Here is a 22,289-nt window from a genome sequence, read left to right on the forward strand (position 1 = left end):
GTTGTGAGTAATTTCCAGGTAGACTCAATAAGATGTTTATTTATCAAACACTATGAAATACCTTAAAAATACATATACAATTTAGCTTTCTCTCTCATTAACTTTAAATGGAGTTTCTTCCTAAGTTTTGACTACATTACAAACTTCTGCAAAATATGCAAAGATATAATCAGTGTTTGCATAGGAATGAACCATAGCACCACAGATAGAACAATGTGTCACGTTCTGACCTTAGTTATTTTGTTATTTCTTTGTTTTAGTATGGTCAGGGTGTTAGTTGGGTGGGTTATCTATGTTTGTGTTTCTATGTTGGTTTTTTCGTTTGGCCTGGTATGATTCTCAATCAGAGGCAGGTGTCGTTATTTGTCTCTGATTGAGAATCATACTTAGGTAGCCTTTTTTCACCTGGGTTTCGTGGGTGGTTGTTTTCCGTGTCAGTGTTTGTCCCACACGGAACTGTTTCGGTTTGTATTTCCCGTGGCGTTTATTGTTTTGTTTCTGTGTTCGTTTGTTTCATTAAAATATATTATGGACACATACCACGCTGCGCATTGGTCCGACATGTCTTACTCCTCGTCAGAGGAGGACGAAGAAAGCCGTTACAGAACCACCCACCAACAAAGGACCAAGCAGCGTGGTAACCGGTAAAAGCAGCAGCAGCAGCGATCGCAGGACTCTGGACCTGGGAGGAGATTCTGGACGGCAAGGGACCCTGGGCACAGACTGGAGAGTATCGCCGCCCCAAAGCTGAGCTGGAGGCAGCGAAAGCGGAGAGGCGGTGGTATGAGGAGGCTGCACGTAAGCGCGGCTGGAAGCCAGAGAGGCAACCCCAAAAATGTTTATTGAGGGGGGCACATGGGGAGTGTGGCTAAGCCAGGTAGGAGACCTGCGCCAACTCCCCGTGCCTTACCTTGGAGAGAGAGGGGACCGGGCAGGCACCGTGTTATGCCATGAGGCGCACGGTGTCCCCGGTGAGCAGGCATAGCCTGGTGCGGTACATAGCAGCGCCTCGTATCGGCCGGGCTAGAGTGGGCATCGAGCCAGGTGCCATGAAGGCCGGCTCAATGCATCTGGCTCCAGTGCGTCTCCTCGGTGCCGGGGTACATGGCACCAGCCCTACGCATGGTGTCCCCGGTTCCGCCAGCACAGCCCAGTGCGGCTATTCCACCTCGCCGCACTGGCTTGGCTACGCGGGAACATTCAGCCAGGTAGGGTTGGGCAGGCTCGGTGCTCGGAGACCTGGTAGTGCGCCTTCACGGTCCGGTCTATCCGTGGGCCACCTCCACGCACCAGCCCTCGGTGGCTAGCCCCACCGCACCAGTCTGTCTCTCCGTCTCGCCTACAGGTGCTCCCGCCTGCCTTCAGCGCTGCCAGAGTCTCCCTTCCTGTTCCAGCGTCGCCTGAGTTCTCCCTCCTGTCCAGGCGTCGCTGATGTCTCCCTCCTGTCCAGCGTGCCTGAGTCTCCCTCCTGTCCAGCGTCGCCTGAGTTCTCCCTCCTGTCCAGACGTCGCCTGAGTCTCCCTCCGTCCAGCGTCGCCTGAGTCCCCCTCCTGTCCCAGCGTCGCCTGAGTCTCCCTCCTGTCTAGCCGCCGCCTGAGCCGCCGACTGTCCAGCGCCGCCTGAGCCGCCCGGCTGTCCAGCCGCCGCCTGAGCCGCCCCGTCTGTTCCAGCGCCGTCTGAGCCGCCCGTCTGTCCAAGCGCCGTCTGAGCCGCCGCCGGTCAGGAGCGCGCCAGAGCCGCCCGCGGCAGGAGCCGCCCTCCGGTCAGGAGCCGTCCCTTCGGTCCCGGAGCCGCCCTTCGTCCTTGAGCTGCCCCTGCGGTCCGGAGCTGCCCTCGGTCCGGCGCTGGCCCCTCGGTCCGGAGCTGCCCCTCGGTCGGACGCCTCGTCGGGCTGCCCTCGGTCCGGAGCTGCCCCTCGGTCCCGGAGCTTGCCCCTCGGTCCGGACTGGCCCTCGGTCCGGAGCTGCCCCTCGGTCCGGAGCGCCCCTCAGTCCAGTGGGGCCCTTTAGTAGGGTTTGCCAGTTCCTGGTCGGCTGCGAGGGTCGCCGCCTCTAAAGACACAACTGAAGGGACTAAGACTATGGTGGCAGTGGGGTCCACGCCAGCGCCACCCGGCGGACAGATGCCCCACCCAGACCGCCCCCTTAAGGTTCAGTTTTGGCGGCCCGAGTCCACACCTTGGGGGGGGGGGGGGGGTACTGTCACGTTCTTGACCTTACGTTCTTTTGTTATTTCTTTGTTTTAGTATGGTCAGGGAGTGAGTTGGGTGGGTTATCTATGTTTGTGTTTCTATGTTGGTTTTTTCGTTTGGCCTGGTATGATTCTCAATCAGAGGCAGGTGTCGTTAGTTGTCTCTGATTGAGAATCATACTTAGGTAGCCTTTTTTCAGCTGGGTTTCGTGGGTGGTTGTTTTTCGTGTCAGTGTTTGTCCCACACGGAACTGTTTCGGTTTGTATTTCACGTGGCGTTTATTGTTTTGTTTCTGTGTTCGTTTGTTTCATTAAAATATATTATGGACACATACCACGCTGCGCATTGGTCCGACATTTCTTACTCCTCGTTAGAGGAGGACGAAGAAAGCCGTTACACAATGAGACAGATATTTCACCGGATGTGTAAATGTAAAGAATCCAGTTGGCGTTTCCACTCACCAAATATGTGTGACCCACCACCTGAATTCGGTCCTATGTAGCAAAATTTGAAATTGTGTTTTTTGCATTGGATAAAAGTAGAGACTCAGTGCTAGAAAATGGGATATTATACACTGCAGTTGAGGAACAGTGGGTAAGTAATTCTGCTTTGAAAGTTGATAAACTTGTAACCCCACTTTTTTTGGCCGTTGAATGTTTTGGTACACCTACTGGAGTGCTCTTCTTTGTCTACACCAATTCAGCATTGTTCACACCCTTTTAAGCCTTAGCCCCACCCATCTCTTTAAGGTTTCACATGTGAGGCCTTGTTCTAAGAGTGAGTAGTATAGTATAGAGTGAGTAGTATAGTAAACAACCAAAGATTTCAAGGCTAAAAGTGGTAAAAGTAGTAGGATATAATATGGAAAAACTCCTTGGCCTATATCCTAATCTGACTTTGGTGCAGGTCATGTTGTTCTTAACGTTACCGTCTCTGGTAAACAAACACTATATCAAATAAAATCTTATGTTTATTTATCACATGCACAGGATACAGAAGGTGTAAAAGGTACAGTGAAATGGTTACTTGCACAGTAGAAATATCAAGTGTCTAGATAATTATTAGATGACGCTTACCCAGACACACTTGTCTAAATTGATGGGTCATGTGAAATAAATGTTATAACCACCACCAAGCCACATTAACTAAGTGGATGGGTCACTATTGTCTAGACATGTACACATGTTCATGAAATACAATAGATGGTCCCGTGTGGCTCAGTTGGTAGAGCATGGCGCTTGCAACGCCAGGGTTGTGGGTTCATTCCCCACGGGGGGACCAGGATGAATATGTATGAACTTTCCAATTTGTAAGTCGCTCTGGATAAGAGCGTCAGCTAAATGACTTAAATGTAAATGTAGATGGCCCTAATCACCCCCAGACACACCTGGCTAACTTGATGGCATAATTGAACCGGCATAATCTCAACTCATACTACTACAAATACAAAACTGATTGTCATAGCTGTAGTATAAATCTGCAGGTAGCTAAAACTAACCAACTAGGTTCAATGTTAGCTAGCTAGCGAACATTAGGCTATAACTAGGAATGCAAATGGCCTTCAGATTCAAATATTCTTATTACACAGATCATACACATGATATCTTACGAGCCAGCAAGCTAACGTTCGCTAGCTAGCGAACAGTAAGCTTTAACTTGCAATAAAAAAACGACTTTTGACAAAATTAGAAACGTATAATATCTGAAAATGTAGCTAGACTCTCACCCGTATAAATGGATGAACACTTAACGGCAGACTGGAACCATTTAACTCTGTTTTGTTTGTAGCTACATCTTGTTTGGCCAGCATTGTTTCAAGTCACTCCGGTTCACACTTACTATGACATGTATAGAAAGTAGCCCATCACAACATTTTCCAACTGATCTGTCAATAGCGCCTGCTAAATTCACCGCATCAATATTATTGAGAAAACTAGCAAAACTTTTGTAGTTCTCGATGGCTAATGTTATATATTTTAAAGATATGCAGTAGAAAGGATTATCAACACATACTGAGCAGCTAACGTTATAGACAGAAGCATCCTACATTGTAGACCAATCCAAACTCATCTCCTGGCATGTCCAGCCCATCCATTACCTCAGCCAATCATGGCTATAGGGAAGGTTCCTGGCTTTTTCCGAGGCTAATCCAACTAGGCTCGTAATTATTTATTTTTATTCGTATTTACAGATGGAATACAAGTTTGTTATTAAGGCACATGAAAATTCCTGAAGGCATATCTGCCAAAAATAATAATAAAAAAATAGACATTCAAATGCCTCTCTTGTGATGTAGTGATGTGTGACATACGCCTAGATTCCTGAAACGGGTCACATATGGTGGTGAGAGGAAGCCCAGTGGCCGGCAGTGGGAGAAGATGGAGCGAGATGAATTTGGCAAATATTCGGCAAATTTTCTCATCGATTAAACATTTTATCTCAATACAGTTTTCTGTTTCCAAAATTAGAATCTGTTATGAATAGAGTGGGCAAAGTTTTGTAGACTTTCCCCTTTGCCAAAGTAAAAAAAACTGCATTGTTTAGAAGGAGTGCAAGGGAAAATGTAGTTATTGCAAACACACACTTCACAGAGTAGGCGTTCCCTAATAGAAATATGCAAATAAATGCTAGAACACCCCAATAGGCTCTCGCTAGCTCATACGTGGCTCTGCCCACCTCCTTGCTTGTTCTACCCACTATGATTAATTTGCTCCCATTGGAAATGACAGGCTGTGGTCTATCTTGGGTTAGTTATAAAAATATTTGGTAGCTCTGTGTTCATACCTCCAAGACAGCCCAGTTTGTTGATCTGTTCTCTGTTTTGTTCTCTCTGTCTTCCAGGTTTCTTAAGCACTGGGGACCAAGCTTCCAAGGGAAACTATGGACTCCTTGATCTGATCCAAGCTCTGCGCTGGACTAGCGAGAATATTGCTTTCTTTGGTGGTGATCCTTTACGAATAACTGTTTTTGGATCAGGGGCTGGCGCCTCCTGTGTTAACCTCCTGACCCTGTCCCATTATTCTGAAGGTAACCGTTGGAGCAATTCAACCAAAGGTATAATGCAGAGGTTGCAACTTTTGAACATTTTCGGTGTCGCATGCCACCTTCATTATTGTGTGATTTGAGTTGATGTGGGTATTTTGTTCTGGAATGGCTGTACAAGGGTGCTGTTGATTATGTGATTTGACATGCCACTGGACCTTATGTTGTGTAAAACTCTTGAAGGTTTACTAACCCGGGGAGAAGGTTAAAGTTGACTAAAGCAGTGACCAAATATACTGTAGAATCTGATGGTATTCCATACCAGAATACCAGACACAGCCCCATTTTATTTTGATTGTATCACTCTCTAATCTCCTAATCCACGTTCCCAGGGGAGCCCCAGTAAATGTTACCATGTCAGTGTATTGCTTCCTCTAATCTTATTGTCTTCAGAAATTAATTCCACAAAGTATTAATATTCATACCACAGTATGAAACACCATTCAGATGCAGTACGACAAATCCTAGTCACTGCTGCCAATGCAGGTGAATGACAACACTTTTACATCAAACAAGATTTGACAGCCCTTTTCACAGTGATATATGATCCTTTCCTATGTATTCCTCTGAGCCATCACCTCATGGTCTCTGAGGGCTCTGCTCCCACTTTGTAACAATTGCCAAAGTGTATATTGAGATACACATAATAATAATTATTATAAGAATTTATAGAGCTATTCATTACATAAATGATCTCAAAGTACTTTAAAGCAACACAAAAAATACAAGCAATTTAGAAAACGACAACCACTACATAATTGATGGAAGGTCATGAGAGGTTTGGAAAGTTCATGGCTTGAGTGGTCATCGGAGGGAGGTGGTCAAAGGGGGAGAGCAAGCAAAGATGATCTCTGCAGCAAGTTCGGGGGCAGGCAGGCAGCACGGTGTCATCAAGGTGTCTCGCCTTCCTTGCTGTCAGTGTGGCTTCTCCAGTTCATGGACTCTGTAGCAGGTGTAGCTAGGCTTCACTACTACCAAAATGAAGCACCCACTTGGGTGAAGCTACAGCAGTCACGTGGCGCCAGAAAGCACACCACATTTCAATGATAATTAAAGAGTAGCCTTGTAACTTAGTACGCCTTAGGATCCTCATCACTGCACACCTCAGCCGTCTTGCTTTCGGGCTTCTCTCCATCCTCAACCTCCGGACACACATTTTACATTTACATTTTAGTTATTTAGCAGACACTCTTATCCAGAGCAACTTCCAGTTAGTGCAGTCATCTTAAGATAGCTAGGTGGGACAACCACATATCACAGTTAATTCTTTGCACAATAAGGTCGCTATCAATATCAAAGTAGAGCTAGTCAGGGGGGATGTCAAGTGGGGGGTGAGTCAAGTGCGGGGGGGGGGGGGGGGGGTAAAGAGGTGATGTGTTGGGTTGTGTTGTGGGATTATTAAGATACTCTTTGAAGAGGTAGTGTTTCAGATGCTTTTCAAGAAGATGGGCAGGGACTCTGCTGTGCTAGCTTCAGGGAGAAGCTGGTTCCACCATTTGGGTGCCAGGACAGAGAACAGCTTGGACTGAGCTGAGTGGGAGCTGCCCTCTCGTAGGGGTGGAAGGGCCAAGAGACCAGAGGTGGCAGAATGGAGTGCTCGGGTTGGGGTGTAGGGTTTGAGCATAGCCTGAAGGTAGGGAAGTGCACCTGCTCCATAGGCAAGTACCATGGTCTTGTAGTGGGTGCGAGCTTCGACTGGAAGCTAGTGGAGTGTGCAGAGGAGCGTGGTGACATGGGAGAACTTGGGAAGGTTGACACCAGGCTGCACCATTCTGGATAAGTTGCAGGGGTTTGATGACACAAGTGGGGAGCCCAGCCAACAGTGAGTTGCAGTAGTCCAGATGGGAGATGACAAGTGTCTGGATTAGGACCTGCGCCTCTATTGATGTTGTAGAGCTTGAACCTGCAGGAGCGAGTCACTGCTTTGATGTTTGCAGAGAACGACAGGGTGTTAACAGTCCAGGGTCACGCCAAGGTTATTTGCACTCTGGGAGGGGGACACCGTGGAGTTGTCAACCGTAATGAAGAGGTCTTGGAGCAGGGCAGGCCTTCCCCAGGAGGAAGAGTCTTGTTGAGCTTGAGGTGTTGGGCCGACATCCAAGCTGAGATATCTGCCAGGTACGCAGAGATGCGTGTCGCCACCTGGGTGTCAGAAGGGGAGAAGGAGAAAAGTAGTTGTGTCATCCGCACAGCAATGATAGGAGAGACCATGTGAGGAATATATATGATGGAGCCGAGTGTGCCTAGAAACGAGCTCTGGGGGACACCAGTAGTGAGAGTATGTGGTGCASACACAGATCCTCTCCATGTCACCTGGTAGGGCCTGAGATGCCCAGCCTTGAGAGGATGGAGATGAGGATCTGATGGTTCACAGTGTCAAAGGCAGCAGATAGATCTAGGAGGATGAGAACAGAGAGAGAGTTTTGGCAGTTCAGAGAGCCTCCGTGACACAGAGAAGAGCAGCCTTGTTTGAGTGACCCATCTTGAAGCTGGTTAGGGTCAAGAAGATCGTTTTGAGAGAGATAGTGAGAGAGTTGGTCAGAGACAGCACCCTCAAGTGTTTTGGAAAGAAAAGAAAGAAGGTATACAGGTCTATAGTTTTTGACGTGTCAATTGTTGGTTTCTTGAGGAGGGGAGCGACTCAGGCCATTTTGAAGTCAGAGGGGACGCAGCAAGTGGTCAGGGATGAGTTGATAAGGGAAGTGAGGAATGAGAGAAGGTCTGGAGAAGGAGATGGGGTTGAGCGGGCAGATTGTCTAGCGGCCGGTCCTCACTAGTCGCATGATTTCATCTGGAGAGAGAGGGGAGAAGAGGTCAAGGCATAGGGTTGTTCTGTGTGAGTGGGACAAGTGGACTCAATAGGCTGAGTGAATAAGGAGCGGATGTCATCAACGTTCTTTTCAAAGTGTTTGATGGCTGGCATTCGAATCAAAACAATTGCCAGCTAGCTAGCCAAACAAAGAAATTACATGCCAGCTTCAGTTGTGAAACTCGGTGGTGGATTCTAATGATATTATTTAGCTATATTAATTGTTCATTCTTAAAATAAAAAGTTTGCAGGGAAAAATGCCAAAAATGTATTAATTATACAAATATTTACAAAATGTACACCAACTTTCTGCCTAGGCGACCTTACGGTGCCATGGCAACCACGGAATCCACATATACTGTAGCTGATGGGAGTTAGTGTTACATGAGCTCATCACCTTAAGGAATCACATTGCACCGTAATCTGAATCTTAATTTCCTTCTTCTTCTGAATGTACATTTGTGGGTTAGATCGAAAGATTTCATATCAACATGTTTGAAAATGTGATAGTTAAACCATGTTTTCGTTAACTTATTAGAATGATAAAAATACATGTTTACATGAAAATACATGTGATTTCTTGTTTATAAAACTTAGCAAATCATCAACATTTATAAAAAGCATGAAGTCAAAACGGAGCCCATGGGCTGTCATGGTAACACAGATTAGTTACCTCTCTTTACCTCTCTCTCTTTCTCCATCTCATTCCTTATCATCCCACACTACATGGTGTCTTCCTACAGTACCTGGCTTGTGTGGTGTGTGTCACATGTGTTTGATCACATCATATATTATGACAGCAAGTTTTAATGAGCACTGTGCACCCTGTGTGAGAAAAGGATACAGAAAATGTTTTATGATAAGGCACATGGGTAGTTCATTATAAAAGCACTAGTATACAGTATAGTATGAGTATGTATTAGTATGTAATATCATGATAATTCCTGTGTAAAATGGCGTAACATGTTTGTCAACAAACCTTGGCAAACAAATTCTGAAAGAGCAAGTCTGTCTGTTTTTGTAAAGCCCTAATCACTGCTAACGATGCAGATGTCTGTCAAGGCAATAGATAAATGTTTCCCTCTGCTCTCCCAGGAATGGCACAATAAACTAATCCAGACAAATTTACTTTTACATTTTTACGGTTTTGAGGAGAGTTATGTCTATTTCCAGCAAATGTAATAGCTGCATCAATATCATCAAAGTAATCAATATAAAAAGGTATTCAACTTTTATAGTAAAAGTAGGCTGTTTATCAGTGAAATTATGAAAATGATATACTGTTCAAGGGCACATTTTGATGTAAGTGTGAATACACATCACACTACATTTAGATGTGTTAAGTCATGACATAGTTTCAGTGGTAGATGCATGTCATGTGTGTAATGCATTGTGATTCTATGAGGTGTTTTCTCACTCTGGTGGGCTTCTATCTTGTCTCTCTGCAGGACTTTTCCAGAGAGCTATAGCACAGAGTGGAACTGCGTTGTCCAGCTGGGCCGTCAGCTTCCAGCCTGCTAAGTATGCTCGCATGTTGGCCAAGAAAGTGGGCTGCAACCTGAAAGACACGGTGGACCTGGTGGAGTGTCTGCAAAAGAAGCACTACAAGGAGCTGGTGGATCAAGACATCCAGCCTGCACGGTACCACATCGCCTTCGGGCCTGTTATTGACGGTGACGTCATCCCAGACGACCCCCAGATCCTCATGGAGCAGGGCGAGTTCCTCAACTATGACATCATGCTGGGCGTCAACCAGGGCGAGGGCCTGAAGTTTGTGGAGCTTATCGTAGACAACGAGAACGGCGTCCAGGCCAATGACTTTGACTACGCCGTGTCCAGCTTCGTGGACGACCTGTACGGTTACCCGGAGGGAAAGGACATTCTGCGGGAGACCATAAAATTCATGTACACAGACTGGGCTGATAGACACAACCCAGAGACCAGGAGGAAGACCCTACTAGCCCTGTTCACTGATCACCAATGGGTGGCTCCGGCCGTGGCCACAGCAGACCTCCACTCCAGCTTTGGGTCGCCAACGTACTTCTATGCCTTCTACCACCACTGCCAGACAGACCAGGTGCCCCCCTGGGCAGACGCTTCCCACGGCGACGAGATCCCCTATGTGTTTGGCCTGCCCATGATTGGCCCCACAGAGCTGTTCCCCTGTAACTTCTCCAAGAACGACATCATGCTCAGTGCTGTGGTGATGACCTACTGGACTAATTTTGCCAAAACTGGGTATGTGCGGTACTGAAACCTATTTTAAAATGTTGTGTATGTGTGTGCATGCGTGTCATACTTACACATTTCTCTAGTTAATGAATTGAGAACCATTTTGGTTGTGTTCATTTTTATGTTTTTAAAGCTTGGACAGGATACCAATGTCATTGTCTCATCCAATATTCTTTAACATGCTGTTAATTAATGACAAAGGACAGTTTCCATGAGAGTGCAAATCTCGAAAGGAAAACATTTGAATCCTTTCTTGCATTTCCTTTAAACATGTACTYTAGTCATGGAAATAATCGTTTTTTTGGAACATAATGGGGGACAATGGCTTTTTCCCTCTGCAGCCAAAGAGCCCAACGGGACCATCGGGATACTATTGATCTACTTACAGTACCAGTCAAAAGTTTGGACACACCTACTCATTCAAGGGTTTTTATTTATTTTTACTCTTTTCTATATTGTAGAGTAATAGTGAAGACATCAAAACTATGAAATAACACATATGGAATCATGTAGTAACCAAAAAAAGTGTTAAACAAATCAAAATATATTTTATATTTGAGATCCTTCAAAGTAGCCACCCTTTGCCTTGATGACAACTTTGCACACCCTTGGAATTCTTTCAACCAGCTTCATGAAGTAGTCACCTGGAATGCATTTCAATTAGCATGTGTGCCTTGTTAAAAGTTAATTTGTGGAATTTCTTTCCTTCATGCATTTGAGTCAATCATGAAGGTCAGTCAATGAGGAACATTTCAAGAACTTTGAAAGTTTCTTCAAGTGCCGTCACACAAACCATGAAGCGCTATGATGAAACTGGTTCTCATGAGAACCGCCACAGGAGAGGAAGACCCAGAGTTACCTCTGCTGCAGAGGATAAGTTCATTAGAGTTAACAGCCTCAGAAATTGCAGCCCGAATAAATGCTTCACGGAGTTCAAGTAACAGACACATCTCAACATCAACTGTTCAGAGGAGACTACGTGAATAGACCGGTGGAAATTTGTCCTTTGGTCTGATTTTGATTCCAACCGCCGTGTCTTTGTGAGACGCAGAGTAGGTGAATGGATGAACTCCACGTGTGGTTCCCACTGTGAAGCATGGAGGAGGAGATCTGATTGTGTGAGGGTGCTTTGCTGGTGACACTGTCTGTGATTTATTTAGAATTCAATGCACACTTAACCAGCAATACTACCACAGCATTATGCAGCGATACGCCATCCCATCTGGTTTGCTCTTAGTAGGACTATCATTTGTTTTTCAACAAGACAATGACCCAACACACCTCCAGTCTGTGTAATGGCTATTTGACCAAGAAGGAGCGTGATGGATTGCTGCATCAGATGACCTAGGCCTCCACAATCACCTGACCTCAACCCAATTGAGATGGTTTGGGATGAGTTGGACCGCAGAGTGAAGGAAAAGCAGCCAACAAGTGCTCTATAATGACACAGGGCGAGACCCAGATGCAGACACAGGAGGCAGATGGTTCGAGTCGCTGATATTTATTGAAATACAAGGGGCAGGCATTGAGRAGGTCGGGGACAGGCAGAAGTTCATAAACCAGGTCAGCGTCCGAAAAGTACAGTGGGGCAGGCTCAAGGTCAAGGCAGGCTGAATGGTCAGGCAGGCGGGTTCAGTGTCAGGGCAGACAGCCCGGGTCGGAACCGGGAGGGCTAGATAAACAGAGACTAGGAAAACAGGAGCACGGAAAAACACGCTGGTAAGCTTGACAAGACAAGACGAACTGGCAACAGACATACAGAGAATACAGGTAAAAATACACTGGGGATAATGAGGAAGATGGGCAACACCTGGAGGGGGGTGGAGACAAGCACAAAGACAGGTGAAACAGATCAGGGTGTGACAGTACCCCCCCCCCCCCCCCCCCCCCTCCAAAGGACCAATAAAGCAGGGGGTAAGTTTACTGGACTCCACCCGGAGGGGCAGGTCCCGCGTAGACAGCCATACCTTCTGCTCGAGACGATAGCGGAGAGCCGGAGTCCGGTGGCGGTCCGCTTGTCGACGATACCTGGAGGTGGCCTTGAGAAGAGCAGACTGAGCTCTCTTCCAGGTACACCGACAGTGGCAGGCGAACATTTGGGCCAAGGGTATGTTGACCTCTTCTTCTTGCTCTGGGAAGAGCGGAGACTGATATCCCATGGAGCATTCAAAGGGCGAAAACCCAGTGGCTGTGCAGGGAAGAGTGTTCCGGGCTTACTCCACCCATACAAGTTGCCGGCTCCAGGTGTTGGTTGAGACGAGGCACCTAAGCACAGTCTCCAGGTCTTGAGCTTGCCGCGCAGTCTTGTTCTGAGCACATATTGTGCATGCGGCAACGAAGGCTGAGACGTCAGTAACCATAGTGGGCCACCAGAAGCGTTATCGGAGGAAGGCCACGGTTCGACGGGAGCCGGGATGGCAGGTGAGCTTGGAGAAATGAGCCCATTCCAGAACATGAGCTCGGGCCGAATCAGGGACAAATATTCGGTTAGCCGGGCCCCTCCCAGGGGTGCCTTGCGACCCAGGCTCTCGATTCCACAGACAACTGTAGCTGCCAGATATGAGGTAGGGAGGATAGTCTCAGAGTCAGGGGATGTGGCAGCGGAGCTATACAGGTGAGAGAGACCGTCCGGCTTCACATTCTTGGACCCTGGCCTTTAGGAAATGGTGAAGTTGAACCTGGTGAATAACAGACCTGCCTAGAATTAAGGCGCTTGGCGCTGCAGAGATATTCCAGATTCTTATGATCGGTCCACACCAAGAATGGATGTTCCGCCCCTTCCAGCCAGTGCCTCCACTCCTCCAAAGCCATCTTGACTGCCAGAAGTTCCCAATTTTCTACTTCATAGTTTCTCTCAGCAGGGTTGAGACGATGGGATGGGAAGGCACAGGGATGTAGCTTTTGGTCCTGGGCAGAACGCTGGGACAGGACGGCCCCCACTTCAACGTCAGAAGCGTCGACCTCAACCACAAACTGACGGGATGGATCCAGATGGATGAGGATGTGGGGCTGTAGTAAAATGAGGCTTGAGGTCCAAAAACTCCCTGTCAACAGCTGGAGACCATGTAAACGGCACCCTGGGAGAAGTGAGTGCAGAACGGGCTCCAACCCAGGATAGAACCAATGGTCCAGTCAATAACGGGGTTGTGCCTCTGGAGCCATGAAAATCCCAAAACAACAGGAACATTGGGAGATTCAATGAGAAGAAGCTGATCACTGTGATTGCCCGACACACGTAGGTTAATGGGCACCGTACTATGAGTGACACTGCCTATGTTGCGTTCGTCCAGTGCTCGGGCATCCATGGGAACGGAGAGGGGTTGTGAGGAGAAGCAGGCAGAAGTTCATAAACCAGGTCAGAGTCCGAAAGGTACAATGGGGGCAGGCAGGCTCGAGGTCAAGGCAGGCTGAATGGTCAGGCAGGCGGACTCAGTGTCAGGGCAGGCAGAACGGGTCAGAACCGGGAGGACTAGGAAAACAGGAGCACGGAAAAACATGCTGGTAAGCTTGACAAGACGAACTGGCAACAGACAGAGGTAAAATACACTGGGGATAATGAGGAAGATGGGCGACACCTGGAGGGGGTGGAGACAAGCACAAAGACAGGTGAAACAGATCAGGGTGTGACATGCTCAGCATATGTGGAAACTCATTCAAAACAGTTGGAAAAGCATTCCAGGTGAAGCTGGTTGAGAGAATGCCAAGAGTGGGCAAAGCTGTCATCAAGGCAAAGGGTGGCTACTTTGAAGAATCTCAAATATGAAATATATTTTGATTTGTTTTTGGTTACGACATGATTCCATATGTGTTATTTCATAGTGATGTTTTCACTATTATTCTACAATGTAGAATGTAAAACCCTTGAATGAGTAGGTGTGTCCAAACTTTTGTCTGGTACTGTATATAACAGTAAATTAACATTTAACACAGGGCACACATGAGATTTATGCTTCCACATTGCCAGTTTATGATGGCTCTGTATGCCATTCCCAGACAATGGTGCTCGTTCTGCTGGAAGTAGCCTCCATTCCTCATGCTGTGTAGTGGTGCTTTACTCATACTAAGTTCCCCCTTTCCCTTGCAGTGACCCCAACCAGCCAGTCCCCCAGGATACCAAGTTCATCCACACCAAGCCTAACCGCTTCGAGGAGGTGGCGTGGACGCGCTACAACCAGAAGGACCAGCTGTACCTCCACATCGGCCTAAAGCCCCGAGTCAAGGAGCACTACCGAGCCAACAAGGTCAACCTGTGGCTGGAGCTGGTGCCCCACCTCCACAGCCTGAACGAGGTCACCCAGATCATCTCCACCACCACCAAGGTCCCCCTACCAGAGGTCACCCCCAGGACACCAAAGAAGATTCCTGTCAACACCAAGAGGCCTAACCCRACMCCKTTCCCCACCGAGACRCAGGACAGTCAGAARCAGCCCTTCCTGGTGGARCAGAGGGACTACTCCACWGAGCTGAGTGTCACCATRGCRGTGGGRGCKTCGCTGCTCTTCCTCAACATCCTGGCCTTRGCMGCKCTCTACTACAAGAAGGACAAGCGGCGGCACGACGTTCACCGGCGCTGCAGCCCCCAGCGCAACACGACCAACGACCTGGCTCACACACAGGAGGAGGAGATCATGTCCCTGCAGATGAAGCACACGGATCTGGACCACGAGTGTGACGCCATGCACCCACACAAGGTGGTTCTGAGAACTGCCTGCCCGCCAGACTACACGCTAGCCATGCGACGCTCTCCTGACGACATCCCCCTCATGACCCCAAACACGATCACCATGATCCCCAACACCATGCAGGGCCGCCAGTCCTTGCACAACTTCAACACCTTCCCCAGTAGTGGACAGAACAACACCCTGCCTCACCCACACTCACACTCCACCACCAGGGTATAGCCGGACGGACGGACGCTGACACACACAGCACACGCCAGAGCTCACACCCAGCCTGAATCAAACGGATGTGGAATAACTTCTACTCCTGTGAATATATGAAAGGAATATAGGAATGTTGCTGGGACGGGAGAATAATTTCATTTTATATAAAAGAAGATATGATTAAAAGTACAAAAATATTTCAAATGAAAAAATGAATAAAGAGAAGGATCATTTTTATTTCTGGTATTGCAACAAAACAAGGTCAACTTTTCCAGCTATAGATATCGCCTTCGGAATTTTATAAACGATTGCTTGATCCTGTTATCATGGAAAAGAGAGAAACCTCAGTGAAACCTCAGAGGAGTAGCAGGGCCGCTTTGTAAATGAAAGAAAACATATTGTTTTCCTGAGGCATCAAACTGTAGATTACTCTTTCTGGAGCCAAGATGAGATGCCGCTTAACCAATTTAGGCATGTGTTACTCTACAAGTAGAGGCAGTGTAAGATATGACAAAAACTATCTAGAGAGAGGGGGAAAACTCTTAAAGAATATGCACAATGTAGACATTTTTTAAATGTCTTGGATTCTTTTCATCAATTTATTTTTGGGGAACAGTTTTATTGTATAGAACCTATTTACATATCTAGATATGTACACAAAGCACCAATGCTGTTTAAGTCCTTCTTGGGCGTCAATACCGCAAATCTGCCAGCAGAACAAAAAAGGGGGGATCCACTGGCTTTCTGGCAAATACAGCTTCATCACACAAGTGCTGTCTATACCGAGAGCTGGAGGACAAAGGATACTGGATATTTTTAGCACGACGCGCATGACAATTTATCTGCTTGATGGCTGTTCTGCTGATTAAGTCATAATTAAGAATACTTTTCATCCCCATTGGATTGGTTTGAAGGAACACTACTGATTAGCTTACAAATCCATAGGACTTTGGGAATGGTCACATGGGTGAAGGTCATGGGTCATAATTGGGGACAGTAGGGGAGGGTGGGCTTATGGTAACTACAGTACATACACAATAGCTTGAGTGAACATGGGTATAAGGACTAGTTTTGTACAATTTGTGTTGGTACAACTTTTTGATAGTGGTGAATCACTCGCTGTTTGGGATCCCAATGGAGGGACCTTTCATTGTACTCTTTTAGTTTGGATCAATGTTCTTTGCTATTATACATATTGGGTTTCTTATCACCACTCTTGACTAGTTCAAGACCACTTTAATGTAGAAAAGTAATTACCTGCACTGTTGATTCTTTTTTGGGGGGTGGGGTTCGTATGAATGATTCCTGAACACAAAGCGTGCCCAGGGCTATGAAGAAGGGAAGGTGAAGACTAGGAAATAGTAGAACCTCTTGGCTGCATAGATTTTCTTTCCTCCTATTATCCTTTCATAGAGTATGTTCCGTAGCGCTGTTTAAAGATTAATGCGTATAAATGTGTAATTGAAGCGAGGAGGCCCTCCGCTGACATGTTGGATGTGCCTGCAACCCAACAGCAGGAGGAAGAGACGCGTGGTGGAGAAAGAGAGAGAGAACAGGGGCTCCAGGAACTCCCATGGTACACCTCTCCCAGGGAGGAAACAGCATTCAGTAGAACCGCTTAGAACCGTCTAGCCAGCACCCTTGTCTCTCACAGAGTAATTTCCATTTGCTTCTGTTCTGTTCTTTTTTATTTTCTACTGATGATGCTGTACTGTATTGTCTCAGATTTTCTAGACTTTTAGTTCTTGTTGTTCTGTAGCATGGTTTATTCGTGAACACACGCCTTGGTGTCACATTGTACAAGACAATAAGTGTGTTACCATGACTGTCCTGCTAACCCCTAGGCAGCCCATAGTGAATGTTCCTGCCCTCACAATGCCAGAGTGCAACTTCCCTCTGCCAGCTATCGCAGGCCAGGGGAGTAACAATGTGTTATACAAATACATACCAGAGTGAATAGCTTAAAGGAGGAAGCCGCTGAGGGGAAAATTGTTCTCTAAACAGTCAAAAGCCCCACTGTACTCAAGCTGAGAGTGAAGACGGCACATAAGTAAGACAAAGTAGTAAGAAAAACACTTGTCCTCCCATTTTCCTGTCAATAAAGGCTGGATATAATGCATCTGCTGAGGGGAGACAGTTGCTCTACAGTCATTCAAAGTAAGAACATACCCTGCCAAACAATGGGACGTAGACAAGGTATAGCTTTTCTGGGGGAGGTGAAGGTAAATTATAGTCCACATTGCCCAAAACTAAAACGCAAGCAATTTCATCAGCCTATATTGCAGTGGTGTGACCTCTAAACAATGCTCCTCACTGGAGAAATGACACAGGGGGAGAGAAACGCCCAGCGAATTAAACATGTAATTGCACTACGGACAAATGATAAAGTAATTGGAGAACAACATTGGAGAGTTGGCAGGAGAGGCGAACGCCACAGAAGCACTCACTGTAGCACGCAGGATGAATGATTGGGGATTAAGTGGTGCGGGGAGAAAACTGTGCTCTGTTTCTGAATAACACAAAACCTCTGACACAGAGCCAGTCCTGAACAGGATGTTCCCATGAACCCCCCCCTTCACCACTCCGTACCCTACTGGGGAGGATTGGAAACAGAGTTTGAAATGGGACAACCGGTACTACCCTCCTCTCCCTACCTCCTTACCTCCCAAAAAGGCTGATTCTGCACATCCCCCATATTAAATTACTGCAGGTATGAATATGGATAGTTGCTGCTCACTATACTCTTTCTCCACCATGCTCCCTCAGTGGTTTTAAAGGCCCAGTGCAGTCAAAAACTGGGTTTCCTATGTATTATATATATTTCCACACTGAGGTTAGAATAATAWTGTGAAATTGTGAGAATTATGATAATGCCCTTTTAGTGTAAGAGCTGTTTGAAAAGACTGCCTGCAATGTCAGCCTGTTTTGGTGGGATAGAGTTTTGGCCCGAACCAATAAGAAAGAGGGTTCAAAACATCTCTGCCAATACCAGCTAGTTTTCAGTTTTGCCCTCCCCACTCAMACCACTCCCAGACAGTTTCTCTTGCTTGAGAAATTGCTTATTGCTAAGAAGCTATTTTTGTTTATTTTTGACCATTTTAATTGAACACAATCACAGTAAGGTACTTTTAATTGTTACCCATCAATTATTTGATATTGACATAAAAATGGCTGCACTGGACCTTTAAAATGTTATGAGCCAGTGGTGAAGGAGAGCTTTAAGCGCTCTCCCTCCAGATTTGCATGCAGGACTTCCAGAATGCGAGAGAAAGAAGGGGTATACCTCAAACTATAATGTGACGATGTGGCTCAGGCCTGACCTGTTTTACCTAGTCCTGGACAGAGGAGGGTCAAGAATTGTGAATGAATGTAATGCAAAGAGTGCCATTTTCAAAAAAATGCTACACAACATCTTTGAGATCTATGAAGATCTTTAAGATCTGTCAAAGGGTGATCGCTCTTTCAAAATGTCTTTGAAAAGGGCGCTATGTGAGTGGGTATTTCAGTTGTATTGTAGATTTGTCACTTGTCTTTCTTTCTGGTTAAAATAGTAATTACTTTTCTGGAGCACAATAAATTATTTTAATAAGCTGAATTAGCAGTGCTGCAACTCTTTATTTACCCGTTATGTTTGGTCAATAGTCTGATTTGATTCAATTGTAGAGTAGACACTCACAGTTAAAGAATGCTTGACAGAACTGAACTTCAAGCAACCCTGTAGTCAGTCACTTGTCATGTGGTCTGTCACACACTGTTGGGTTCCTTTGCTAGGGCTACAGTATATAGGACTTCGTGTTGATGTGTCCTAGACTTAAAACAGAATCTCAGAAATTTGACACGCAGGTTTTGACCGGTTCAGTTCTGGTTGTTAAGTGACAGAGATGAAAGATAAGTAATTTAACAGATTTTTACTGCTGTGCTTTTTGTGGTCTGTTGGGGCTGTGTCATGGAGGTGTCAATTATATATTTTCCTCTTATCTGTAAAAATCACAAGCCTATTTGGCTTTTCGTTTCATGCTAATCAGAAATTAATCTGGACTCGTCCACTTTGGAAATGGTGACATTTTACTTGTTGGCAACGATTAAAAACCAATTATGTCCCCACCTGACTTCGACATTTGAGAGCAGGCAAGAGATTCTGCCTTGAGACTGAGGGGAATAAACACAGAGCTGTTTACCGTGTGTGGTTTTAACCAAGGGCACAGATGCTCCTGCCAAAGAGCAGCTCAAATCCTGTTTGATAAGGGTTCGCCATTTCCCATTATGGAGTATTTCACAACATCAAACACTTTTGCCTCTGATAACCAGTCTTTCATTTACATGCACTGTTCGATCGATCTCATTTTTCATCCCAGGGCCATTTCTTGCAAGCCTTTTATAACATTAGATAATTGCTATGTACTTAAGCAATGTTTTATAAAACTGTTGCGTAACTTTGTTCTACCTATAGCGCAGCAGCATATTTTGTGAAATAGATTGATTATCCTGTCAAAAGTGCAATGCAATATGCTCTGAGAGTTGGGAAAACAAGACAGAAGAGTTGACCTATACTAATCCTTATGTATGTTTCAGATTTGAATGACTGTGGGTAGGTAACTAGCATCACATTTATGTTTGAATTGTTGGCTACAAATGGATGTTCAACAGCAAATCAGCTACACTTCGATCATGTCACCCCCCATTTTTGAGTACAAGGGAGTCACTACAAATAACCATACACTTCTATGTGACCCTGTGTAACTGACTCTGCCAATAGACAATGTACTTTGCATTATTTGTGGTTTGTTTTCTTTGGAACCTTCAAAAATAAAGTTAACAGCCTCCTCCAACCCAAACCATTTTATCTGTAATGGTAAGGCTTCTGTTTGCCTTCAGTGACTTAAGTTTGTGTGTGGACATCCATGGCTTTCATGAGCATTTTCAATATCATTAATAAATATTATCTTATTTTTTAACTTGCTCAGACTATTGTCCTCCTGTGTTCTAATGTACCTGCCTTATACATTATTCCAACACAGCAACTCTGACTGGTGCTGAAGAGTCTTTCTATTTTTAACTTGGGGAATCTTACGCATAAATAGTTGAGGTCAAATATTACTATGGCTGGGCGATATGGCCAAAATATATCAGAATATTTGTCTCATTTTTGACAGTATGAAGATATTTTAAGTTCTAAATATGTTTCATGAGTAGTGCTTGACCCTAGGATGGAAAATCAAGTCGTTTTAATGGGCTTCCTACTTTCTGATTGTTGTAAACTCAATCAAACTAGGACAAAACGGACAGGGAGGTAGTCCAATTTGTAGAACTTTTCAGTTATTTAGCATTGTTTCCTCGTTATAGACTCCACTCCAGCAAGTTGATCCATACCTTATATCGCCCGGCCTCTTAATATTACAAACCCGTAGTCTGCATTATCTGGTGTATGATATTGCATACATATTTTGTAAATGCTTGCTGTCCATTACATTTTCCAAAATGTTATCTGCATATGATACACATGAGAGACATTTTCTAACAAGTAGGACTCTGTCGTTTTATCATTATCTTTGTTCTTTCGACAACAATGTATAAAAGCATTGTTCATGCGAGCTAAATTCAATTGGAATTAATGAACTGCTCACCGTTGCTTGCCGGACATGTGGATGCTAATGCTTACCCTTGGGTAAGGCAATTATAGTTAAGAAGTTGAGGCACCTCTATTTATACTGAACACACGTGTTTGATCGAAGGTGAGTATATGAGCACACACAGGCATTAATTACATATACACAGGCATTGATTGATACAAACATTCGCTCATCATTGTAATGACCTAAGTTTGAACTTGAACGTCTGCATGAATCTTGACCACCTGGACTCCAATGTTGGTGATTCAACTTCAACCCTGATATGGCACATGCAGGAATCATATACTACTCTTAGTTGTGGACTTCGGCTTTCTTTGACTATGAACTCAATTCAGTTGAACCTGCATTGCTGTTTTTATGCAGTATGATCTTATGAAAGGTCCAATGCAGCAGTTTTTATCTCAATATCACATCATTTTGGAATTAATAATTAAATACTTTACTGTGATTGTTTTCAATTAAAATGGTAAAAACGAAACAACATTTGCTTCTTAGCAAAGAGCAATTTCTCAAGCAAGAATGTTTCTAGGACTGTCTGGGAGTGGATTTAAGTGGGGAGGGAAAACTGAAAATTAGCAGTTATTGGCAGAGAGGTTTGGAACTTCTTTCTTATTGGTCTATTAACTCATTTACTGCCTGGTGATGTCACCGGGCAGGCCAAAACTACATCCCAACAAAACAGGCTGAAATGTTGTTTTCAAATAGCTCATACACTAAAAGAGCATTATCATAATTTTCACAATTTCACAGTATTATTCCAACCTCATAGTGTAGAAATATGTTAAAGGAAACATTTTTTATTTTTTTTATTTTATTTCACCTTTATTTAACCAGGTAGGCTAGTTGAGAACAAGTTCTCATTTGCAACTGCGACCTGGCCAAGATAAAGCATAGCAGTGTGAACAGACAACACAGAGTTACACGAAAGAAAATCTATGCAGCCAAGAGGTTCTACTATTTCCTAGTCTTCACCTTCCCTTCTTCATAGCCCTGGGCACGCTTTGTGTTCAGGAATCATTCATACAAACCCCACCCCCAAAAAAGAATCAACAGTGCAGGTAATTACTTTTCTACATTAAAGTGGTCTTGAACTAGTCAAGAGTGGTGATAAGAAACCCAATATGTATAATAGCAAAGAACATTGATCCAAACTAAAAGAGTACAATGAAAGGTCCCTCCATTGGGATCCCAAACAGCGAGTGATTCACCACTATCAAAAAGTTGTACCAACACAAATTGTACAAAACTAGTCCTTATACCCATGTTCACTCAAGCTATTGTGTATGTACTGTAGTTACCATAAGCCCACCCCCCTACTGTCCCCAATTATGACCCATGACCTTCACCCATGTGACCATTCCCAAAGTCCTATGGATTTGTAAGCTAATCAGTAGTGTTCCTTCAAACCAATCCAATGGGGATGAAAAGTATTCTTAATTATGACTTAATCAGCAGAACAGGCCACGATCAGAGCAGGAGTGAAATGTGTGCATGGCGGCGTG

At 45.2% G+C, this 22,289-nt stretch overlaps 1 protein-coding gene across 1 annotated transcript in view; it reads left to right on the plus strand.

The window, feature by feature from the left end:
- nlgn1 (neuroligin 1) overlaps positions 1 to 20,116 on the plus strand; it is a 298,178-nt gene extending 278,062 nt beyond the window's left edge. Inside the window, exons 5-7 of the mRNA XM_024004892.2 lie at positions 5,033 to 5,245; positions 9,491 to 10,280; positions 14,359 to 20,116. Of these exons, the coding sequence (XP_023860660.1) occupies positions 5,033 to 5,245; positions 9,491 to 10,280; positions 14,359 to 15,175 (1,820 nt within the window). The 3' untranslated portion in view covers positions 15,176 to 20,116. The remainder of the gene's footprint in view (positions 1 to 5,032; positions 5,246 to 9,490; positions 10,281 to 14,358) is intronic.
- Positions 20,117 to 22,289: the final 2,173 nt, after the last annotated feature.

The sequence above is a fragment of the Salvelinus sp. IW2-2015 genome, linkage group LG16 (genome assembly GCF_002910315.2).
Source record: "Salvelinus sp. IW2-2015 linkage group LG16, ASM291031v2, whole genome shotgun sequence".
Lineage (NCBI taxonomy): Eukaryota > Metazoa > Chordata > Actinopteri > Salmoniformes > Salmonidae > Salvelinus > Salvelinus sp. IW2-2015.